Genomic DNA, 22,460 nt, shown 5'->3' with positions numbered 1-22,460 from the left:
TTTTGTTCTTTAGTCTTAAAAAAATACCAAAATTGCTTTAATTAATTAAATCAAGTTGTCTACCACTAAGCTGCATTCCCTAGCCCAAGTCTGAACTCTTAGTAAGTTATAGTGTCCAGAGTTAGATTTATGCCTTACATTGTACTTAGATAAGCATATATGATAGATATTACTAAAGATGTGAGCACTTTGGTGGAGATTAGGGTTTAGTTGAAAGTTTTCAATAGTATTCCTCTCTTCCTTTTCTGTCTTCTGCTCTCTCAATTTTGGGAGGATTGTATCTAATAAATTTCACGTGAGTGTTGAGACTTAACAAAAACAAACAACCAAACAAAAACCTCTAAAATTAAAATCCTGGGGAAATACACTTCAAGGAATTCTGTTATCTAAAGCCAGTTATTTTATACTTTTTATGTCATGAGGCTGGAGATTACAGCTGTTTTAATATACTTGCTTAGAGCATGCTAGCACTAGGGTCCTTGATTCTACCCTTGACACAGTATCAAACAAAATGGAGTAAAAGCTGTAAGTTAGTTGATAAAGTAGTGCATTTTAGTTATTTATTTGCATAGTCTTACAGAAGCCAAGAAAATTAAAGGAGTAGGAAAGATTAGTTATTTTCTCAAATCCGTAGGAAGGAGTAATTAGAAGCAGAGCTCACATTTGGTGCATGTGAGCCATTAGATTTGTATGTCTAACAGTTATTAGATCTACCTTAAAATTTGAGGCCTTGTGCATTTATAAAAGTAAATTATAAGTTGTTTATATTATTTCTTTACATATATGCAACATTATTAGAATTATTAGTTTACATAATATTTTGTTATTGAGATTTTTACTTTGTGTATTTCCACATGCGTAACTCATGTTAAGTTTTTCATTTTTTTTTTCCCCTTTCTAGGAAGATGATCCATATGATCTTGAAGAAGACCTTTCTTTGGCAATGAGGGAACTACAAAGAACCAAATATAATTCTGAAATTCAGGATCTGTATTTTGAGATGGTTTTATTTTCAGAATGAAAAGTATATATGGTTACCTTTATGAATGTAAAGACATGAGAAAAGAGTTATGATGGCAAAGAACAAAGAGCCTCGACCCCCATCCTATACTGTCAGTGTAGTTGGACTCTCTGGAACTGAAAAAGACAAAGGTAACTGTGGAGTTGGAAAATCTTGTTTGTGCAATAGATTTGTACGCTCAAAAGCAGATGAATATTATCCAGAGCATACTTCTGTGCTTAGCACCATTGACTTTGGAGGCCGAGTAGTAAACAATGATCACTTTTTGTATTGGGGTGACATAACACAAAATGGTGAAGATGGAGTAGAATGCAAAATTCACGTCATTGAACAAACAGAGTTTATTGATGACCAGACTTTCTTGCCTCATCGAAGTACAAATTTGCAACCATATATAAAACGTGCAGCTGCCTCTAAATTGCAGTCAGCAGAAAAACTAATGTACATTTGCACTGATCAGCTAGGCTTGGAGCAAGACTTTGAACAGAAGCAGATGCCTGAAGGGAAACTCAATGTAGATGGATTTTTATTGTGTATTGATGTGAGTCAAGGATGTAATAGGAAGTTTGATGATCAACTTAAATTTGTGAATAACCTTTTTGTCCAGCTATCAAAATCCAAAAAGCCTGTGATAATAGCTGCAACTAAATGTGATGAATGTGTGGATCATTACCTTAGAGAAGTTCAAGCCTTTGCTTCAAACAAAAAGAATCTTCTAGTAGTGGAAACATCAGCACGATTTAATGTCAACATTGAGACATGTTTCACTGCTTTGGTACAAATGTTGGATAAAACTCGTGGCAAACCTAAAATTATTCCCTATCTGGATGCTTATAAAACACAGAGACAACTTGTTGTCACAGCAACAGACAAGTTTGAAAAACTTGTACAGACTGTGAGAGATTATCATGCAACTTGGAAAACTGTTAGTAATAAATTAAAAAATCATCCTGATTATGAAGAATATATCAACTTAGAGGGAACAAGAAAGGCCAGAAATACATTCTCAAAGCATATAGAGCAACTCAAACAGGAACATATAAGAAAAAGGAGAGAAGAATATATAAGTACCTTACCAAGGGCTTTTAATACTCTCTTGCCAGATCTAGAAGAGATTGAACATTTGAATTGGATGGAAGCTTTGAAGTTAATGGAAAAGAGAGCAGATTTTCAATTATGTTTCGTGGTGCTAGAAAAAACACCTTGGGATGAAACTGACCATATAGACAAAATTAATGATAGACGGATCCCATTCGACCTTCTGAGCACTTTAGAAGCAGAAAAGGTCTATCAAAACCATGTACAACATCTGATATCAGAGAAAAGAAGAATAGAAATGAAGGAGAAATTCAAGAAGACTTTAGAAAAAATTCAGTTCATTTCACCTGGGCAGCCATGGGAGGAAGTTATGTGTTTTGTCATGGAGGATGAAGCATTCAAATACATCACTGAGGCTGATAGCAAAGAAGTATATGGTAGACATCAGCGAGAGATAGTAGAAAAAGCCAAAGAAGAGTTTCAGGAAATGCTTTTTGAGCATTCTGAACTTTTTTATGATTTAGATCTTAATGCAACTCCAAGTTCTGATAAAATGAGTGAAATTCATACAGTTCTAAGTGAAGAACCTAGATATAAAGCTTTACAGAAACTTGCACCTGATAGAGAATCTCTTCTACTTAAGCATATAGGATTTGTTTATCATCCCACTAAAGAAACATGCCTCAGTGGCCAATATTGTACAGATATTAAAGTGGAACACTTACTAGCCAATAGTCTATTACAGAAGGATCATAGCCGCTCACGCTTGTATCATGATAGTACCAATATAGACAAAGTTAATCTTTTCATTTTAGGGAAAGATGGCCTTGCCCAAGAGCTAGCAAATGAGATAAGGACTCAATCCACTGATGATGAGTATGCCTTAGATGGAAAAATTTATGAACTTGATCTTCGGCCCGTTGATGCCAAATCGCCTTACATTTTGAGTCAGCTATGGACTGCAGCCTTTAAACCACATGGGTGCTTCTGTGTCTTTAATTCCATCGAGTCATTGAGTTTTATTGGAGAATTTATTGGAAAAATAAGAACCGAAGCGTCTCAGATCAGAAAAGATAAATATATGGCTAATCTTCCATTTACATTAATTCTTGCTAATCAGAGGGATTCCATTAGTAAAAATCTACCAATTCTCAGGCACCAAGGTCAGCAGTTGGCCAACAAGTTACAGTGTCCTTTTGTAGATGTACCTACTGGTACGTATCCTCGTAAATTTAATGAATCACAAATAAAGCAAGCCCTAAGAGGAGTATTGGAATCAGTTAAACATAATTTAGATGTGGTGAGCCCAGTTCCTATCAATAAGGATGTGTCAGAAGCTGACTTGAGAATTGTCATGTGTGCCATGTGTGGCGATCCATTTAGTGTGGATCTCATTCTTTCACCTTTCCTTGACTCTCATTCTTGCAGTGCTGCTCAAGCTGGACAGAATAATTCATTAATGCTTGACAAAATTATTGGTGAAAAAAGGAGGCGAATACAGATCACAATATTGTCATACCACTCCTCAATTGGAGTAAGAAAAGATGAACTGGTTCATGGGTATATATTAGTTTATTCTGCAAAAAGGAAAGCATCAATGGGAATGCTTCGTGCATTTCTATCAGAAGTTCAAGATACTATTCCTGTACAACTGGTGGCAGTTACTGACAGTCAAGCTGATTTTTTTGAAAATGAGGCTATCAAGGAGTTAATGACTGAAGGAGAACACATTGCAACTGAGATAACTGCTAAATTTACAGCATTATATTCTTTATCTCAGTATCATAGGCAGACTGAGGTTTTTACTTTGTTTTTCAGTGATGTTCTAGAGAAAAAAAATATGATAGAAAATTCCTATTTGTCTGATAATACAAGGGAATCCACTCATCAAAGTGAAGATGTTTTTCTACCATCTCCAAGAGACTGTTTTCCCTACAACAACTACCCTGATTCAGATGATGACACAGAAGCACCACCTCCTTATAGTCCAATTGGAGATGATGTACAGTTGCTTCCTACACCTAGTGACCGGTCCAGATACAGGTTAGATTTGGAAGGAAATGAATATCCTGTTCATAGCACTCCAAATTGTCATGATCATGAACGTAACCATAAAGTGCCTCCACCTATTAAACCTAAACCAGTTGTACCTAAAACAAATGTAAAAAAACTGGATCCAAACCTTTTAAAAACAATTGAAGCTGGTATTGGTAAAAACCCAAGAAAACAGACTTCCAGGGGGCCTTTGGCACATCCTGAAGATATGGATTCTTCAGATAACTATGCGGAACCCCTTGACACAATTTTCAAACAGAAAGGTTATTCTGATGAGATTTATGTTGTCCCAGATGATAGTCAGAATCGAATTATTAAAATTCGAAACTCGTTTGTAAATAACACTCAAGGAGATGAAGAAAATGGGTTTTCTGATAGAATCTCAAAAGGTCATGGGGAGCGTAGGCCTTCAAAATACAAATATAAATCTAAAACTTTGTTTAGTAAAGCCAAGTCATACTACAGAAGAACACACTCAGATGCAAGTGATGATGAGGCTTTCACTACTTCTAAAACAAAAAGAAAAGGAAGACATCGTGGAAGTGAAGAAGATCCACTACTTTCTCCTGTTGAAACTTGGAAAGGTGGTATTGATAATCCTGCAATCACATCTGACCAGGAGGTAGATGATAAGAAGATAAAGAAGAAAACCCACAAAGTAAAGGAAGATAAGAAGGTAAGTTTATATTTATAAAAGTGCTCACTTTTGCCTTAAAAATATATATATTTAGAATAGTTATTTTTAACATTAATAACTTAAAATATCACTAAGTATATTTGGTATCTCTTTAATTTTTAAAATTCTAAAATATTTGGTAGGGACAGATTTGATTTTGTTTTAGTGCATTTTATTTCTTGATGCTTTACTTGCAATAGAAAGCTAAGTTTATATTCTTCAGCATGCAAATTATGAGTGGAGGGTTTGTCCTTTACATTTTCAATAACTTAATTTATCTAGTGGTATCAGATTTGTATTAAAGTTGTATTTAATGCTTTCTACATCTTTTTTCACAGTATTTTAGGAACTTTGATTTCACATAAGCCTTCATCAAGGATTTTGTGTTTATTAATATTCAGTATATTTTTATTCCAGTGTATTGAATGTTACATCAGTTAAATTTTATGGTTTTAATAAATTATTGTGAAATTTCTACAGTTGATTGGTATTTATCAGAACCAATTAAAGATAACGATATTTTGAGTAATTGTACTCTAGTTAGATTTTCAGTGTATAGTAAACTGCCCATTATTACTTGGATAGACATTTTCAAAGTTTAAGGTATGGTATTTATTTTCCTAATTCTATAGCCAAAACATTTAAACTATTTTTTTCATCTAGCCCAGACATGTAAAATATACTCTTATGACCTTATGACATATGATACTAACAGTAAATATCTCTGACATTTTACACATAAAACCTTTTTAACATTAGTCCTGTCTACAGATCTAAGGTGGGCTTTTTGTTTGTTTGTTTGGATTTTGTTTTTGAAATAAGGTCTTGTGTCCCTCAGGTTAGTCTTGAACTGTGTACTCAAGGCTGGCTTTGAACTTGTGCTGCTGTCTCAGCTTCCTCTAATTACAGGGGTATACCCCAACACCCAGACATGTGTTCATACCTTTTATCACTGCCGAAGCTTCTTTTCTGCTAATTAACGTAGACCAATTGAGCATCCTTAATTTGAAAATCAAAATCTAAAATGCTCTAAAACCTGAAACCTTTGGGTCTCATCATCATATTACCCGTGGAATAATTTTATATCTAACCATACCTAATAAGGTATCAATGAAAACTAGAAATTCAAGATTACCTTTAGACTATTTATAAGATAATATGTGAAACATAAATGATTTTGATGTTTCGTCTTGAATCTCATTCTCAAGATAAACTCATTTTATATATGCAGACATCACATATAGAATAGAGATATGAAAAACTCCCAGATCCAAGCATTTTAAATAATTAAATACTCAAACTTATTTGTTTAAACTTTCATAAATGTCAAGCATCTATAACAGTAGTTCTCAACTTTCCTAATGCTACAACTCTTTAATATAGTTCCTCATGTTTTGGTAACTTCCCCCAACCATAAAATTGTTTGGTTGCTACTTCATAACTGTAATTTCGCTGTTATAAATTGTAATGAAAATGTCTGATATGCAGGATATCTGCTATGAGACCCCTGTGAAAGGATCACTGGACCCCTAAAGGAGATTGAGAACTACTCATCTATAGTCTTTCTACCTCAGTATTGCCTTTACTTATGTGTTTATTTTTCTATTTGGTTTACAAGTCTTAATTGTTTTGCTATCTTGAGAGGGAGAAAGGGAGGGAGGGGGAGAGAGAAATGGCTCACTCACTTTTTTTTGAGACAGGATTTCTCAGCTGAACATATATCTCACTAATTGACTAGGCTGGTTAGCCAGTGAGCTTCAGGGATAGTAGATACTCATTATATTGGCCAGCTTTTATGTGGGTATTGATCAGAATTCAAGTCTCTGGGCTTGTGCAATAAACATTTTACCAACTGGTCCAGCTCTCCATCCTCTATAATTTCTACTAAATAAGTAGTTGCAGGAATAGTAAAAAGTTCCTGTACTCCAGGAATAGTCAGATTTTCTGGTTGTTTATATCCCATCTTGCTTGAACATGAAGTATGGCTATGTTTGTTTGCATATTTGGAGGTTTAACTGAAGGTAATAGAATTTTTGCAGTTAAGTGCTTCATCATATATTCTCTATGTAAAATTATCTCTAATAACAGTGGTGTTTTAGTGTTTCTGTTTTCCATCTGGCAAATTAATTAAAACTGGCTGGCTACTTTTCCTTGGTTTTCATTTTGCTACCTTTTGTTAGCATAATGAATGAGTTGTTTTCTTATGAAAGTTTGTTCTAGGCATAGTCTTAAGGATATGTTTGTAATCACCAGATTCAAAAGGCCTGTAGTTTAGTGATTAAATGTTATTTCTTCAGTTTTTTTAGTAACACTCTCATTTCTGAGCACAGAGTAAAAATATACTAAATATAAAAATATACTAATATTATAATAATAAAAATATACTAATATATATTCTGGAATTTTTTAACATGGTCTTTTATGCCAACTGAATATACAACTACTTGGATAGAATGCTACCTCCTAAGTTTCATTCACCTGTGTGGTGATTTAACTCTCCAGTTATTTCTTTGATTGTAAGCCCTTATTTTCCTTTCAGATCTCAAATCTGAATGTGTTCAAGAGTTGAAAGCATGTCATAATTGAAATGCTATGGAATTTTCATTCTTTTGTTTTAATTAAGTGTATAAGTTAATAGTTGTTTATAATCACTATCATCTAAGATGCATAGAATAAGTACTTAGCCTTTAATTTTTGTCATTTGCTAATTACCTCTATTTGAATTTGATGTCAGCATTTTTTTACTTAACTCTAGCGTTGATAAGTTTTACTCCTATGTGACTCCTTCTTAAAGTCACATTCTCAGCCATCTTCAGAGTTCTTTTCAGAAATGTGTTAGACTTTCATGTAACATCTCTTTGATTATTAGGGCCATGGTTTGTGTATTTGGAGTCTTAAAAACTTTTAAGAAATTATTTTAATGAAGATTTTATGTTTATAAAGTTTGAAGTTATATAAGTGGTTCTAGGTTATGGTTTTCCAAAGATAAATATAGGTTATGCAACTTCAGGCAAGAATAGGTACTATCAGTGTGGTATTCTATAGACCTTGGTTTCTCTGGTTTGAATCCAAGCAAAAAAGCTTTCGATTCAACCTCTGCATGTTCATCTAGGAAAACAGAACCATCATATGTAGCAGAGCTATGAGAGAAAAAGAAACATTCATTTAGAACAGTATCTAGAATATATTCTTTGTTAGAGAGGAATAACTTAGTCCAAATAAACGTTTGTTTTTTTTTTGTTTGTTTTTTTTTTAAGTGAGCATAGTGGGAAACCATAGAGTACCATTCACAAAACTTAAAGAAAAGTAAATCAGTGGTTTTGTTTTAGGTGCGTTTTAAGGAAAAAATTTAGATGGAGAAAAATTTTCAATTATTCAAAAGCATCAAACTGACTCATAATATAAAAGATGATAATAGAAATTGTTCTAATTTTTAGGTACTGAAATATTAACATTACATTTATAAGGGCTTTTGCTGAACTGTAGAGCTAGTTTGGAGATAAGCAGAGCCAGTATACCATAGGATTACAAAATTATCTTCAGACTGTTTACAAGATGTATGTGAAACATAAATGATTTTGATATTTAGCTTTGAGTCTCTCCTTCAAGATAACTTTTACCTATGCAGATTCTACAAAATGAGAAAGAGAATAGAGATATTAAACACACTTGGTTTTAAGCGTTTTAAATATTCAAGATATTTGGAGTGTGTTATAATTCATGTTGTAGTTAGGGAATAGATTTGGAGCATATAGATTAGGTAAGAGAAATATATAAACATATGGTTATAAAGTGACCCAGTTTCAGAGGCCATAGGGAAATCAACAGCCAAAAGTTGATTCTTCAGAAAGACTAGAAAACAAATAAAATTGCCAAGATTGGGAAAATGCAGAAGCCATAAATAACAATTAGGAATAAAAACAATGAGATGGGTGAATATAAGCAAAACAGGTACAAATTGTTCGATGAACTAATAAAAATATATTAAAAATTAAAAATAAAAACCATGTAAAATGGATATATAATTACAGCTACATGAAAATAGAAGATACCAATAAATACTACCAGTGGTTTTGTATATGCTATTTTGAAAATTTAAACAAAATAGACATCTAAAATAAATGATTTGATAATTTGCTTAAATTAAAATTAAAAGAGCATTTAACTAATTGCAAGGTAGCAGTTAAATTTTCCCACCAAAGAAATGCCTGCCCTATGTAATTTTAAGAGATAGGTCATTCTGGTGTTATACAAATTATTTCAGAGAGTATTGAAAACATAGAAATATATTCTGTAATTCATTCTCTAGGAAAACAGAGCCATCATACATAGGAGAGCTATGAGAGAAAAAGAAACATTCATTAGTACTTAATTTTATAATCTGACAAGGAAGATATAAGAAAGGGATAATACATACTTGCTTTATTTGTGAGCATTTATTTAAAATTCTAAAATATTTGGTTCACAGACCCTTTACTGTAAACTTGACTTTTGTTTTGAAGGTCTTAATAGCTAAGGCTAGTCCTGAACTTTTGGTCCTCTAACCTATACTTCCCAAGTATTGAGATTAAAGGCATGCTCACTCCGCCTGGCTAACTTTCACGTGAGAGATTTGAGATCTGTTCGTGAGCAAAAACATTCAAAATGAAAATCTTAGCCTATTTGGGTTTATACTGCATATATAGAAGATTGCTTAATATTAAAAAGTTGATATCTATAGTTAACTCCATAGATGAAGTTAAAGAAGAAAAATTATTATTATGGTAGTGGTAGAGGGAGAAAATGCTTAATAAAATTTCACTCATAAAGAGGCTGTCGAGTTATAGTTTGTCCTTTCACTCTATAATAAGGTTTGATCAACAAAAATAGTTTTTATATAGTTTAATATAGTTTTATTTGTTGTGTTGGTGTTTTGTGTGTGTGTGTGTGTTTGTGTTTGCTTGCATGTGTGTATGTGTACCACCTGTGTTTCTGATACCTGATAAGACCAGAAGAGGGCACTAGATCACCAGAAACTGGAGTTAATAGGTGGTTGGGAACTATCATGTGAGTGTTGTGAACTGAACATGTGTTCTCTGAAAAAGCATCAATTGCTCTTAACCATTGACCCATTTCCCTAAGCCTGTAAATTTAATTCTGTCTTTTTATGACTTTAAAATCATAAAAATATTCTAAGCTCTTTAGTATCTTTGTCCTTTTTCATGAAGGCTTCTATTGTGGCATTCACCTAAATCTAATATAGATCCAACATAACTCAGATGCCAAATGTCATGACATTGAAAAAAATTTATTTTAATCAAGCATCTACTAATAGATCATGGATGCAGAACAGACCTAGAAGCTGAACTATGACCCTGAAGGAATGTTGTACAGCATATTTAAAGGATAAAGCCATAAAGCAATGGAAAACAGGATGGGTTTTAGTATTGTCCAATCATATTTTGGCATAAGGGAGTTGATTAAGGGAGTTGACCCACGGATCTGGGAACATGAACTTATTTGACCCTGCAAATAAGATGTAGGAATTGTTCTTGAGATGTCTGGACTCAAGACAACTGTTTCCCTACATCAGAAACTATTCAACTGTTGGGAAGTCTCCAGTTCCCCTAGAGCCGGAGACCTTGAATTCTGTTTCATCCTATGATTAAATAGAGTCTGAAAATAAATAGTAGTAGTGCCATTCATTTCCCCCTTCTATTCTTTACTCACTCAGGAGAATAATAGTCTGTATGGAAATGACTGGAGAGAGTGTTACCTACACATGGTTTAATCCATTAATGTGTCTCTGTTTTTGCTGGTTGGTTTTATGTCAATTTGACATATGGTAGAGTCATTTCAAAGTGGAGATCTTCAAATGAGAAAAAAAAATACTCCATAAAATTGGCCCATGGCAACTCCATAGGACATTTTTCTTGATTGGTGATTGATGTAAGAAGGTCCAGCTGTGACAACTGAGCAGGAGATCCTGGGTATAAAAGAAAGCAGGAAACTGGGCAGTGGTGGTGCACTTCTCTAATCCCAGCACTCTGGGAGGCAGAGGCAGGCAGATTTCTGAGTTTGAGGCCAGCCTGGTCTACAGAGTTCCAGAACAGCCAGGGCTACAGAGAAACCCTGTGGGGGGGGGGGGGGATCCAAAAAAAAAGAAAGAAAGCAGAAATAGATGAGAAATTTAACTTGGAAAAGTACATGCTTTAGAATATACCTAGGTCTTGGGTGTAAAAATGTCTTTAGAACCTCAAAAATCTTAATTAAAAAGCCTTCTTAAAATAAATACAGGTTCAAGCCAGATGGTGTCCCAACACTGAGAGGGTGAAGTAGACAGGATTTCACTTCTAACCAAGAAACTATTTGCAATTGATACCTGTGACACTAGATATGTCAATCACACTCAAGGGCAGGCCCGGTGCCCAGAAGTAATTAGCTAACACAAAACAGACTCTGTAATTCTTGTTTGTTTGCTTGAGCTTTCTGTCTGTCTTGTTGGTTTTTTCATTGTGATTATCGGTAAAGAGAAGGCAAGGAAATTGGGTAAGGAGTTGGAGAGGATGTGGGAAGAGATAAGAGGGGGAAACATTACAAAATATTGTCTGAAAAAATTTAATAAAAAATTTCTATTGATATTGGTATGAATCTTAGTCTCAAGGGCAGAAGCTAGAATTCCCAGATTGTGATAAATGGATAATTAAAGAAAATCATATAGTTCTCAGGGAAGATACAAAGAAGCAGAGAAGTATGACATATTCCACCTGATCTGGCACCCAGAGGACAAAAAGGAACAAAAGGCCAAAGTGATTTGTTATGGGTCATGAACATAGTACTTGCCCCTCCCATGTTCCTATAATGTGGGCTTTTCAGAGCATGCTCCATGATTGGTTGAACATTAGGTAGGCTAAGAGCTACCAGCCTTTCTACTGTTCTGCCACTTGATTTTCATGCTAATTTCTGGAATCTCCACCTTATTTTAGCAGCCTCCATTGTCATTTAATTCATAAATTTTCTTTTTTAGGTACTTTTTAGGGTATATCAGTTAACCTCTTAACAGCTGAAGAAATTAGGGTCTTGAAGGATGTATCTCTTGTTTTTTGTTTTGATTTTTGATGGGACTGTGTATGGAATTTACTGCAGGACTTCATTTAACAAATCATTTAAATTGTTTGAGAGTTTTCTTTTAAAAATTTGTTAGCCTATTTTGGGGGAATATTTATTGCTTAAAATTAGCAGTTGATAAAAAGGTGTCAATTATTTAACCATTATTTGAAGTTCTACTCTTAAGAGAATCTAAGGGTCACCTTTGTGTGGAAAATATGCTTAGGAAAATGAAGAAGTTTTTGTTTTGGGATTTTTCCATCAATCGTTCAATGAACATCATTTTTAGTCTCTTTGTTTTGAATTGAGTTCTATTTCTCTTAGCCAATTAACAGTCTAGTCAGAGGAATAGCAATATTACTGAACTTGTATCTGAGCTTTTATACCAAGAGCACTGAATAATTTCTAAAGGATGGGAACTACAGTGTCTACTATGGGGAAGACTGATGCCTTATTTATGATTCATATCCTTGGCTTAACAGTATATTGTACTATGATCAGTTGAACTCGGTATAAATGAATGGCCTTGTCTTTGTCATAGTGAAAAAAGTTATATAGAAACAGAAGAATCCGTTTAGTAATTATAGTTTATTTTGAAAGAGGATACTTTTTTTATTCAATTAGGTTTCAGTTATTTAGTTAGAAGCTAATACAGATGTAACTAATCCCTTGGCAGTTTCTCAAGGAATCAAGTCTAGTAAAATTGAATTTTTTGAATTTTCCTTATCTTTATCTTACCCAGAAAACACTGGCTTTATTTATTATTTCTATTACTTTCTTAATGATATGCTAAAATGACCTTTTAAATCATTAGCCAGGTGTGTGGGATTTATAATTCTGTATAAAATTAAGTTTGGTTTATTGTTATTCATGATGGCCTGCATGTGCCTATAGCCCTAGCCATGTGGGAGGTTGCTGTAGGGTATCCTGAACCTAGTAGTTTGAGAACATCATAGGCAACATAAGTGACCTGCAGTCTTATATTTTTTTTATTTTTATTTTTTTTTTAGTAGAATTTCAGTGCTGGTCACACTGATTTATGGTACTATATACGTTCAGATTATAGTATAGTTATTTCCCCTTGTATGTTGCCATTTGTCATTTCTTGGGCTTGTTCTTTTCTATATTATACATTTGATGTATTTCTTTTTAGACATAGATTGAAATATATCATTTTAAAAGTGTATTTTTAATTCATGTTTTACTAAGACCTAAAAAGTTGCTTATTTGTGCATCATATTAATTATAGTTGTTAGGAATATAATATGTATCAAGAAAGTTCTTCTGTAATGCAGAATACTTTTTTCTAATAAATAGATGGACAGTTCCTATTGGAAGACAGGTAAATTTATAGCATTTCTGGTTTATGTACTGTTAACTTTAGTGCATTGTAAATGATCCTGCATGATCTTGGAAAAGCAGTAGATACATTTTTATGATTTCTATCTCTATAATGTTTTCTTAATGGCTCAGCTGATATGATAAAGGGATTCTCAAGTAAACAAAAATTAATTTATGCCTTTGAAAAATAGAGCTGGGTGTAGTGGCATATGCCTATGAGATCTCCATACTCCAGAGACTGACGCAGGAGGGTTTTTTTTTTTTAATTTATTGATATATTTATTTACATTTCAAATGATTTCCCCTTTTCTGGACCCCCATTCCTCGAAAGTCCCATCACTCCCCTTCCCTCCCCCTGTTTTCCCACCCAACCCTTCCCACTTCCCTGTTCTGATTTTGCTCTATACTGCTTCAATGAGTCTTTTCAGAACAAGGGGCCACTCCTCCGTTCTTCTTGTACCTCATTTGATGTGTGGATTATGTTTTGGGTATTCCAGTTTTCTAGGTTAATATCCACTTATTAGTGAGTGCATACCATGATTCATCTTTTGAGTCTGGGTTACCTCACTTAGTATGATATTCTCCAGCTCCATCCATTTGCCTAAGAATTTCATGAATTCATTGTTTCTAATGGCTGAATAGCACTCCATTGTGTAGATATACCACATTTTTTGCATCCACTCTTCTGTTGAGGGATACCTGGGTTCTTTCCAGCATCTGGCAATTATAAATAGGGCTGCTATGAACATAGTGGAACATGTATCCTTATTACATGCTGGGGAATCTTTTGGGTATATGCCCAGGAGTGGTATAGCAGGATCTTCTGGAAGTGAGGTGCCCAGTTTTCGGAGGAACCGCCAGACTGATTTCCAGAGTGGTTGTACCAATTTGCAACCCCACCAGCAGTGGAGGAGTGTTCCTCTTTCTCCACATCCTCTCCAACACCTGCTGTCTCCTGAATTTTTAATCTTAGCCATTCTGACTGGTGTAAGGTGAAATCTCAGTGTTGTTTTGATTTGCATTTCCCTAATGACTAATGAAGTTGAGCATTTTTTAAGATGCTTCTCCGCCATCCGAAGTTCTTCAGGTGAGAATTCTTTAACTCTGTACCCCATTTTTTAATAGGGTTGTTTGGTTTTCTGGAGTCTAACTTCTTGAGTTCTTTATATATATTGGATATTAGCCCTCTATCTGAAGTAGGATTGGTGAAGATCTTTTCCCAATTTGTTGGTTGCCGATTTGTCCTTTTGATGGTGTCCTTTGCCGTACAGAAACTTTGTAATTTTATGAGGTCCCATTTGTCAATTCTTGATCTTAGAGCATATGCTATTGGTGTTCTGTTCAGAAACTTTCTCCCTATACGGATGTCCTCAAGGGTCTTTCTCAGTTTCTTTTCTATTAGCTTCAGAGTGTCTGGCTTTATGTGGAGGTCCTTGATCCATTTGGATTTGAGCTTAGTACAAGGAGACAAGGATGGATCAATTCGCATTCTTCTGCATGCTGACCTCCAGTTGAACCAGCACCATTTGTTGAAAAGGCTATCTTTTTTCCATTGGATGTTTTCAGCCCCTTTGTCAAGGATCAAGTGGCCATAGGTGTGTGGGTTCATTTCTGGATCTTCAATCCTGTTCCATTGTTCTGCCTGCCGGTCACTGTACCAATACCATGCAGTTTTTAACACTATTGCTCTGTAGTATTGCTTGAGGTCAGGGATACTGATTCCCCCAGATTTTCTTTTGTTGCTGAGAATAGTTTTAGCTATCCTGGGTTTTTTGTTATTCCAGATGAATTTGAGAATTGCTCTTTCTAGCTCTATGAAGAATTAAGTTGGGATTTTGATGGGTATTGCATTGAATCTGTATATTGCTTTTGGCAAAATGGCCATTTTTAACTCTATTGATACTGCCAATCCATGAGCATGGGAGGTTTTCCCATTTTTTGAGGTCTTCTTCCATTTCCTTCTTCAGGGTCTTGAAGTTCTTGTCATACAGATCTTTCACATGTTTGGTAAGAGTCACCCCAAGGTACTTTATACTGTTTGTGGCTATTGTGAAGGGGGTCATTTCCCTAATTTCTTTCTCAGCCTGCTTATCCTTTGAGTATAGGAAGGCCACTGATTTGCTTGAGTTGATTTTATAACCTGCTACTTTGCTGAAGTTGTTTATCAGCTGTAGGAGTTCTCTAGTGGAGTTTTTTGGGTCACTTAGGTAGACTATCATGTCATCTGCAAATAATGATAGTTTGACTTCTTCCTTTCCAATTTGTATCCCTTTGACCTCCTTATGTTGTCTAATTGCCCGAGCTAGTACCTCAAGTACAATATTGAAAAGATAAGGAGAAAGGGGGCAGCCCTGTCTAGTCCCTGATTTTAGTGGGATTGCTTCAAGTTTCTCTCCATTTAGTTTGATGCTGGCTACCGGTTTGCTGTATATTGCTTTAACGATGTTTAGGTATGGGCCTTGAATTCCTGTTCTTTCCAAGACTTTAAGCATGAAAGGATGCTGAATTTTGTCAAATGCTTTTTCAGCATCCAATGAAATGACCATGTGGTTTTTTTCTTTGAGTTTGTTTATGTAGTTGATTGCATTGATGGATTTCCATATATTGAACCAACCCAGAAGCAGGAGGTTCTTGAGTCAGCTTTGTCTACATAGCATGGCCTTGTTTCAAAACAGAACAAAACAGACTTTAGTAGAAAGTCTTTTTTTAACTAAAAGTAATTTTTCATGTCTCTAATCCTTAGCATAAAATACATGGGCATAAAAAAAAAGTGATCTTGTGATTCTATTTAGTGTTATCCAACTATAAATATGGAACACTTTTCATACTTTGTATAAAATAATTGTTTTGAACTTTTAGAAATTATTTTTTAGCCTTTAAAAGTCTGCAGAAAGATTTAGATGTTTCTCCTGGAAAAGTGCATACAGAAAATTTAACTGGAGTTTAATAGTTTCACTTTCTAAAGACCTGTGGTCCCCAGCTTAAGAATTCTTATTATAAAATGTGAGAGAAGAAACAGACACTCAAAGTTTTCTTTATTTCTTTTTTCAATTTTTTCGTCTTCACCAACACATTGACTGAAAAACATTGGAGTTGAAGTATTTGATAGGTAATGAGAAAAAGAATGTCAGTGGTTTTAAGAATGAAATTCTGTGTATTATTAAATAAAACTTAATTTCTTTTGAATGTAGTTATTCGGAAAACAGTGATAAAAATCTACAGATACCCTTATAGAACAAGATTTTGTGGCAGTACCCTGTCCAGATCACTCTTAGTTTATATTTTATTATTTAAGTTGTTAATGGCATTAACAAAATAATATATCAGATGGATTGTAGATGTTGATGTCCTTTTTTAGAAAAATACTATTTTATAGAAGGAAGTGTTCTGAATTAAGGCCAGAAACTATCTAAAAGACCTTATTCTTTAAGTTAAAATTCTCAGACTTCTCAAGAATGTTTTCTGTGTCCATTTACCAGACTTGATGCCTTACTTTTTATTTCACCAACCAATACCAGTGGTTCTCAGTGTAATACTACGTTTTAGAGACCATGTAACAATGGTTGACTGTCACTACTGGGTTGGAGTGTTGTTGCCCTAGCATATAATAAATATAAGTCAAAGATGTTACTGATATACCAGAATTCATTTCTCACAACTCTGGATTATGCAGCCCAAAACAACACCAGTGCTGGAGTTTGAGAAACATTGGTACAACTGAACATAGTCTTTAAGGAGGTTCCAGTGAAGTTCTAAGACTGCAAGTATATGTGGCATGTTTGTACCTGTTCAGTAAGAAAGGCAGGTTTTTCCTCATAGGTCATAGCATTTGCTTCTCTGTCCTCATGATTGAGCAAGATTGTGTTTTTAGGAAAGTGCTACTACAAGTGTTGCTACAGACCAGAGCTGCATACTATTGCTATTCATCGTATTCAGCTGCTCTTTAGTCTGCTATCAAATATGTTGCTTCTACTCCATTGTTGCAGTCTTAGTTGGGGTTTTTATTACTTCTTACTTGTATTATTGCCATGTATTTTATCTTGTGATAATGGTAGATTTTTATGTCATTGTAAGACATGATAGAGATCTTAGGTTTGCTACAATAGCATAACACCTTGTCAGACTATAGTACAATATCATAGCCACTGCGTTAGTATTAGCTAGATGTCTGCTTTTTAATTGTCTAATTTCTGGGTTTTTTATGTGTATATTTAATTGTGAACATTTTCATATGCATAGGTCTGTACAGTAAAGATGCAAAAACAGTTTTATAACCAGACAGCCTTTCTGTTCTTCTTTTATAATCACACTCTCCTCACCTTTTCCTCATTCCTAACCTGCCTACACCTTCTAACCTGTTTTCTGTTTGTATACTTCTGTCACTTCAAGAATATATGAATGAGAATATATGAACTTTCTAGAACTGACTTTTTTTCATCCAGCATAATTCCCTTCAGGCTTATTTCAATCGTTGCATTTTTCAATCATTCTCTCTTATTGCTGAGTAGGATTCTACAGTATGAGTATATTCAGTTTTAAAATTGTTGAAGGGCATTGGGTTGGTTATGTTTTAGATATGCATAGTTTCTGTGAACAATTGGGTTTGGGGTTTTTTTTCGTAAATAAACAATGAATCTATGTTTCTAGAATAGGTCTATAATAGCTAGATCATAAGATAATTTCATATTTAGTCTTGTAAGGAAACTACCTTACTGTCTTCCTGAGTACCATATTAAATTTCCACTGGCGATGATGGTCTAGCCAGTTTCTCCACATCATTACCAGTATTCACAGTGTAATTATTCTTTAACTGAGTTTCTCTGTTCCATTCAGCATTAGTTCAGACTGCTCTATTACTCTTGGGAATTATGCTAAAATAGAAACACCTGTTCTCTTTTCCTACAACATATTTGTGGTATGTGTATAGAATTCAAACTCCTCAGTTAGGTTTCTAAAGTTGTTTATAGGGGAACTCTGCTTTTCTACCCTTGTCATTCACTAGTATACAGTTTTAAATTCTAAGAGTATCAAAGTAGGTGCAGCATATAGTAATTGTGTTAGTGCTGTTGTGAAGATTAAGATTGTGCATATCATTTTAACAAATGTCTGATATACAGTAAGCAGTAAATGGCAATTTCTAAGTTCTTGTCCTTAACCTTACAAATAGGTAGTCAGGTATTTAGGGGCAAGAAGACTTATAGACTAACTAGATCCTTAGATTTCTGAACTGTTTCTGACCTGCTATCTGATATATAAAGTTTTGCCTTTTGCCATTTTCATATTAGTGAACTACTTTGTACTGTTAAATAACTGGTAATGAAGTATGGGTTTTCCTTTTTTTTTTTTTTTTTTTTTTTAGTTTCTCCATGACAGATTGGATATTTCTTGAGGACATTGAATTCCTCAAATTTTCTGTTCTTCACAGTAATTTGGAACTCTACACACAGGAAAATTCGTCATTTTTTAAATATGCTGTTGTGTCCACATATATTCATAAGTCCTTGTAACTGTATAAGTAACAGTTTTTTGATATGATTCAGATGAGATCCTTAAAATTAGGAACAACCATTCAATAACACTCAAAAGAATGTGTAATTAAGTAAATAGAATTGTTGGTGAAGGATGGTATGGGAGAGATGGCTCAGCAGTTAAAAGCACTTGGTGCTGTTGGAGAAGACCTGAGTTTGGTTCTCAGCAAGGCAGGTAACAACAGACTGTGTAACTAGTTGCAGGGAATCTACACCCTCTTTTGGTCTCCACATACAGTGGACTTAATGTATGGATATAACATTCAGGGAAAACACTTAAATGCACATAAAATAAAAATCTTAAAAAGAAAATTTCAAATATCTGGTCAATAAGCCAACAATACTTTATAGATTTATTAATAGAAAACTTGTGTAGTAAAATTCTTATGGATCACTGCTTATAGTTTTGGGTTTTGTTTTGTTTTGTTTTTTTTTTTTTTGGTTAGTGTTTCCTAATATTCATTAAGTGTTAGATTATGTATGTTATGTCCAATACACATACTAAAAAAGAGAGCAGTTACTAGATTCTAAATAGTATTCTGAAAAAGGTACTAACATGCTTCTGATTTCTTCACTAAGAAGAATTAAAAGGGAAAGGGAAAATTCAAGATTGAATCTTGGGATTGTGATTTGAGCAACCAGATGGTTTTATTCAGTAGATACTTATTAATTACCTTTTATCTTGCATTTGAAATATTTGTTAACATTCAAGTGGACATAATCAGTATCAAGATTAGATTTATGAACTGTGGTACTAAGAAAGTTTTAAACAGGGATTAGATTATTCACTTAAGGGTATGAAACAGCTAGAGGAGGAAAGAGCTCAGGTAGAGTTATGTAGAACAGTAGTTGTAAGCAGTGGAATGGAAAAAGAGTTGTGACTTTTATGGAAGCCAAGATGGAAATTAAAGAATGTTGATGAGAGCTTAAAAAGATTCAGGTAGGTGTGTGTGTGTGTGTGTGTGTGTGTGTGTACTATCATTTTAGTAGAATGGTAAGGGAAGCCATATATAAGTGAATTGAGAGAATAGAATGTATTTTAGAAGATTGGTGACAATCTTTAGGGGGGGGCATATGAACACAGTTTAAAAGGTATGTGTTGAATTAATAAAATATATGTAGATAATAGTTTTATTTCTTATTTAATACCATAAACTGTAACCTCTATGAAAAACTAAAATTTACAAACACAATGTACACAAGCAGATTATGGCACCATTGACAATCAAAGATATAGGCAAATACAAAGACTATTGAATCATTGCTGCATAAATTATAGTTCATACAGTAGTCTAATAATTGCTTAGCTACTTCCTGTTGCTTTTTGTTACTTTCTCCACTTGAGTAAGCACTTCCTTCTCTAGTCCATTTTAAATCAAAATAAAACGTGCATAGTTCTCACTTATTCTTTACCATGTATAATATATGCAACATATCATCATCAACATCAATAGCAAGCTGTTAAATTGTAGAGGAGTTGAGATTTGTAGAGTTAATCAGGAGCAGAGATCTAACTCCACACAGTCCTGAGAGCTCTTTGCTTCCCAGGTTATGATCATACCCTGAAAGAAATACAGCTTGTCTAATGGTATCATCTCTTTCCATTGCTTCCAAGACCAAGCCCAACACCAGAGTTATCAGTAGTCATATGGGAGGGATAAGAAATAACACAGCTACAACAGCAAAGACATTAAGGTTTGGCAAATAATAGAGTGGTTCATTGTAAGAAATTGATATGGTCTTATACCAGAATGATACCAAGAGCTGTGACATCTGACTTGCTAGGGAACACATCTTTAGTGTAAGAAATGGAGAAACTGGAATTGGGTGTTAAAAGAGGAAGACATGGTATAGAGCCTGGAGAAATACTGCTGTAGGACTTTAAGTTTATATTAAAAGTGTAACCATTGTAAATGCTATTCATGCTCTACGAATCCTCCATATAATTGCCAGCAGAATTATTTGAATGGAGAGTGGAGGTACAAATGCTCTAGAAGTCCAGACCTAGCAAACAGCAGTCTTAATGCAGGGACAGGTTCTACATGTAGAGATACTATGAGTAAGACAAAAATATCTCAGTTCTGTTCAGGGAGGAATGATGGTGAATTCTGACAGTGCAAAATCGGAAGGTAGCCACAGAACAACAACAACAACAACAAAATGTATTGAAGTCATAGTCACAGTTCTTTGGTCCTTGCCAACAACTGCTTGAAGAAAGTAATTAAAAAAATCAAGATTAAAAACTCAAGGTTAGCAAATAACTCGTTGTTAGTTCTCAACAACTTGGTAACTGACATAATTTCCCAGAAAACTATTAACCACAAATGGCAAAGAAATAAAAACAACTAATCTATGAACTTTCAACCTCGGAATTCATCTTTGCCAAAAGCTTAGTCAATTGTCACTTTACTGTCTCTCAATAGTTGTCATCCAATGAAATAAAAGATTGAACACACTGTTGTTGCTCCTTTTTTGTCCATTGACTAAAATTCTTGTACATTGTCTTTGCATGATTTCTTCCCAGTATGCCTTTAATGATTTTCAGATTGCTTCATATGTGGTTATGACTAACATTTTTCTTAATTTCATTTGTAAAACATATTGCCCCCTCCCCCCCCAAAAAAAACGAAAATGAAAACTAACCAATGAAAACAAAGATATTAAACCAGCAGCTGGCAAGATGGCTCAGCAGGTAATGGTGCTTTCTACCAACCCTAGATTACTTTGTTTGATATTTGAAACCTCTATGGTGAAGAAAAGCACTCATGCAAATTGTCTTTAGACACCCACACATGTGCTTTAGGATGAATGCACCCATCCAACATACACATATGTGGTTGCTCATACATAGGTGCTTTTAAAGAGCAAGTCTACACATGCCTGTTAATAAAAGGCTTCCAACTTTTTTTTTAAAGTTAGACCATTAAATAATTTATTTTGTGGATATGGGCATATGCGTGGAGGTCAGAAGAATCGGGTACCAGGGATAAAACTCAAATTGTTAGTGCAAGCATTATATGCTTATACTATCATGCTCAGCTTTTTATTTTGGTACTAGAGATCAGTATTCCCTCATGCTGTGTGCCAGGCACTCTACCTACACTCCCCAGCTGTATGAGATGGTATTTTACTAGTTTTGATGTGTATGTCCTTGATATTCAATGATACTAATATTAACATTTTTTCTTACATTTTTGGGCTTTGTATGACTTCTTTTGAGAGATAACCTGTCCAGATCAATTGTCTATTTTAGTTAGATTGTCTTTTTTTTTTTAAAAAACTTAAGTTTGAGTTCCTTATACAAACTGGATATTAACCCTCTATGAGATATATTTTGCCATTGTAAAGGATATCTCTTCTTATTGCTTCCTTTTCTATGTAAAGGCTTAAAAAATTCATGTAATCTTGTTTGTCATCTTTCACTTTTTTGTTTTGTGCTTTTATGGTCCTTCCTAGGAAAACCATTGCCTATACTGATGTCTCAGTGTTTCCCATATACTTTTTTATACTGCTTGTGGTTTTGAGAATTATTACATTTATGTCTTTAATCTCTCTTAAATTGTTTTTTTGTACAGGTCAAGAGATGGGGGTTGTTTCAGTTTTCTGAAAATATTAGAAGAGCTTGTCCCTTCTCCATTTTGTATTTGTTACACTTTGATTGAAAATAGTAGTTGGCCATAGGGATGTGTGTTTATTTCTGGGATCTGTTCTGCTC

The 22,460-nt window shown here is 34.1% G+C and overlaps 1 protein-coding gene across 4 annotated transcripts in view; it reads left to right on the top strand.

Annotated features, from left to right (window-relative positions):
- The window catches only part of Arhgap5 (Rho GTPase activating protein 5), a 69,863-nt gene that overhangs the window by 12,361 nt on the left and 35,042 nt on the right, over nucleotides 1-22,460 (top strand). For all 4 annotated transcript variants that reach the window (XM_052185867.1, XM_052185866.1, XM_052185868.1 and 1 more), the window contains exon 2: nucleotides 902-4,790. In XM_052185867.1, the coding sequence (XP_052041827.1) occupies nucleotides 1,071-4,790 (3,720 nt within the window). In that variant the 5' untranslated portion in view covers nucleotides 902-1,070. The remainder of the gene's footprint in view (nucleotides 1-901; nucleotides 4,791-22,460) is intronic.

The sequence above is a fragment of the Apodemus sylvaticus genome, chromosome 6 (assembly GCF_947179515.1).
Source record: "Apodemus sylvaticus chromosome 6, mApoSyl1.1, whole genome shotgun sequence".
Lineage (NCBI taxonomy): Eukaryota > Metazoa > Chordata > Mammalia > Rodentia > Muridae > Apodemus > Apodemus sylvaticus.
The sequence above is the reverse complement of the archived record's forward strand: the minus strand, read 5'-3'. Positions and strand labels throughout refer to the sequence as shown.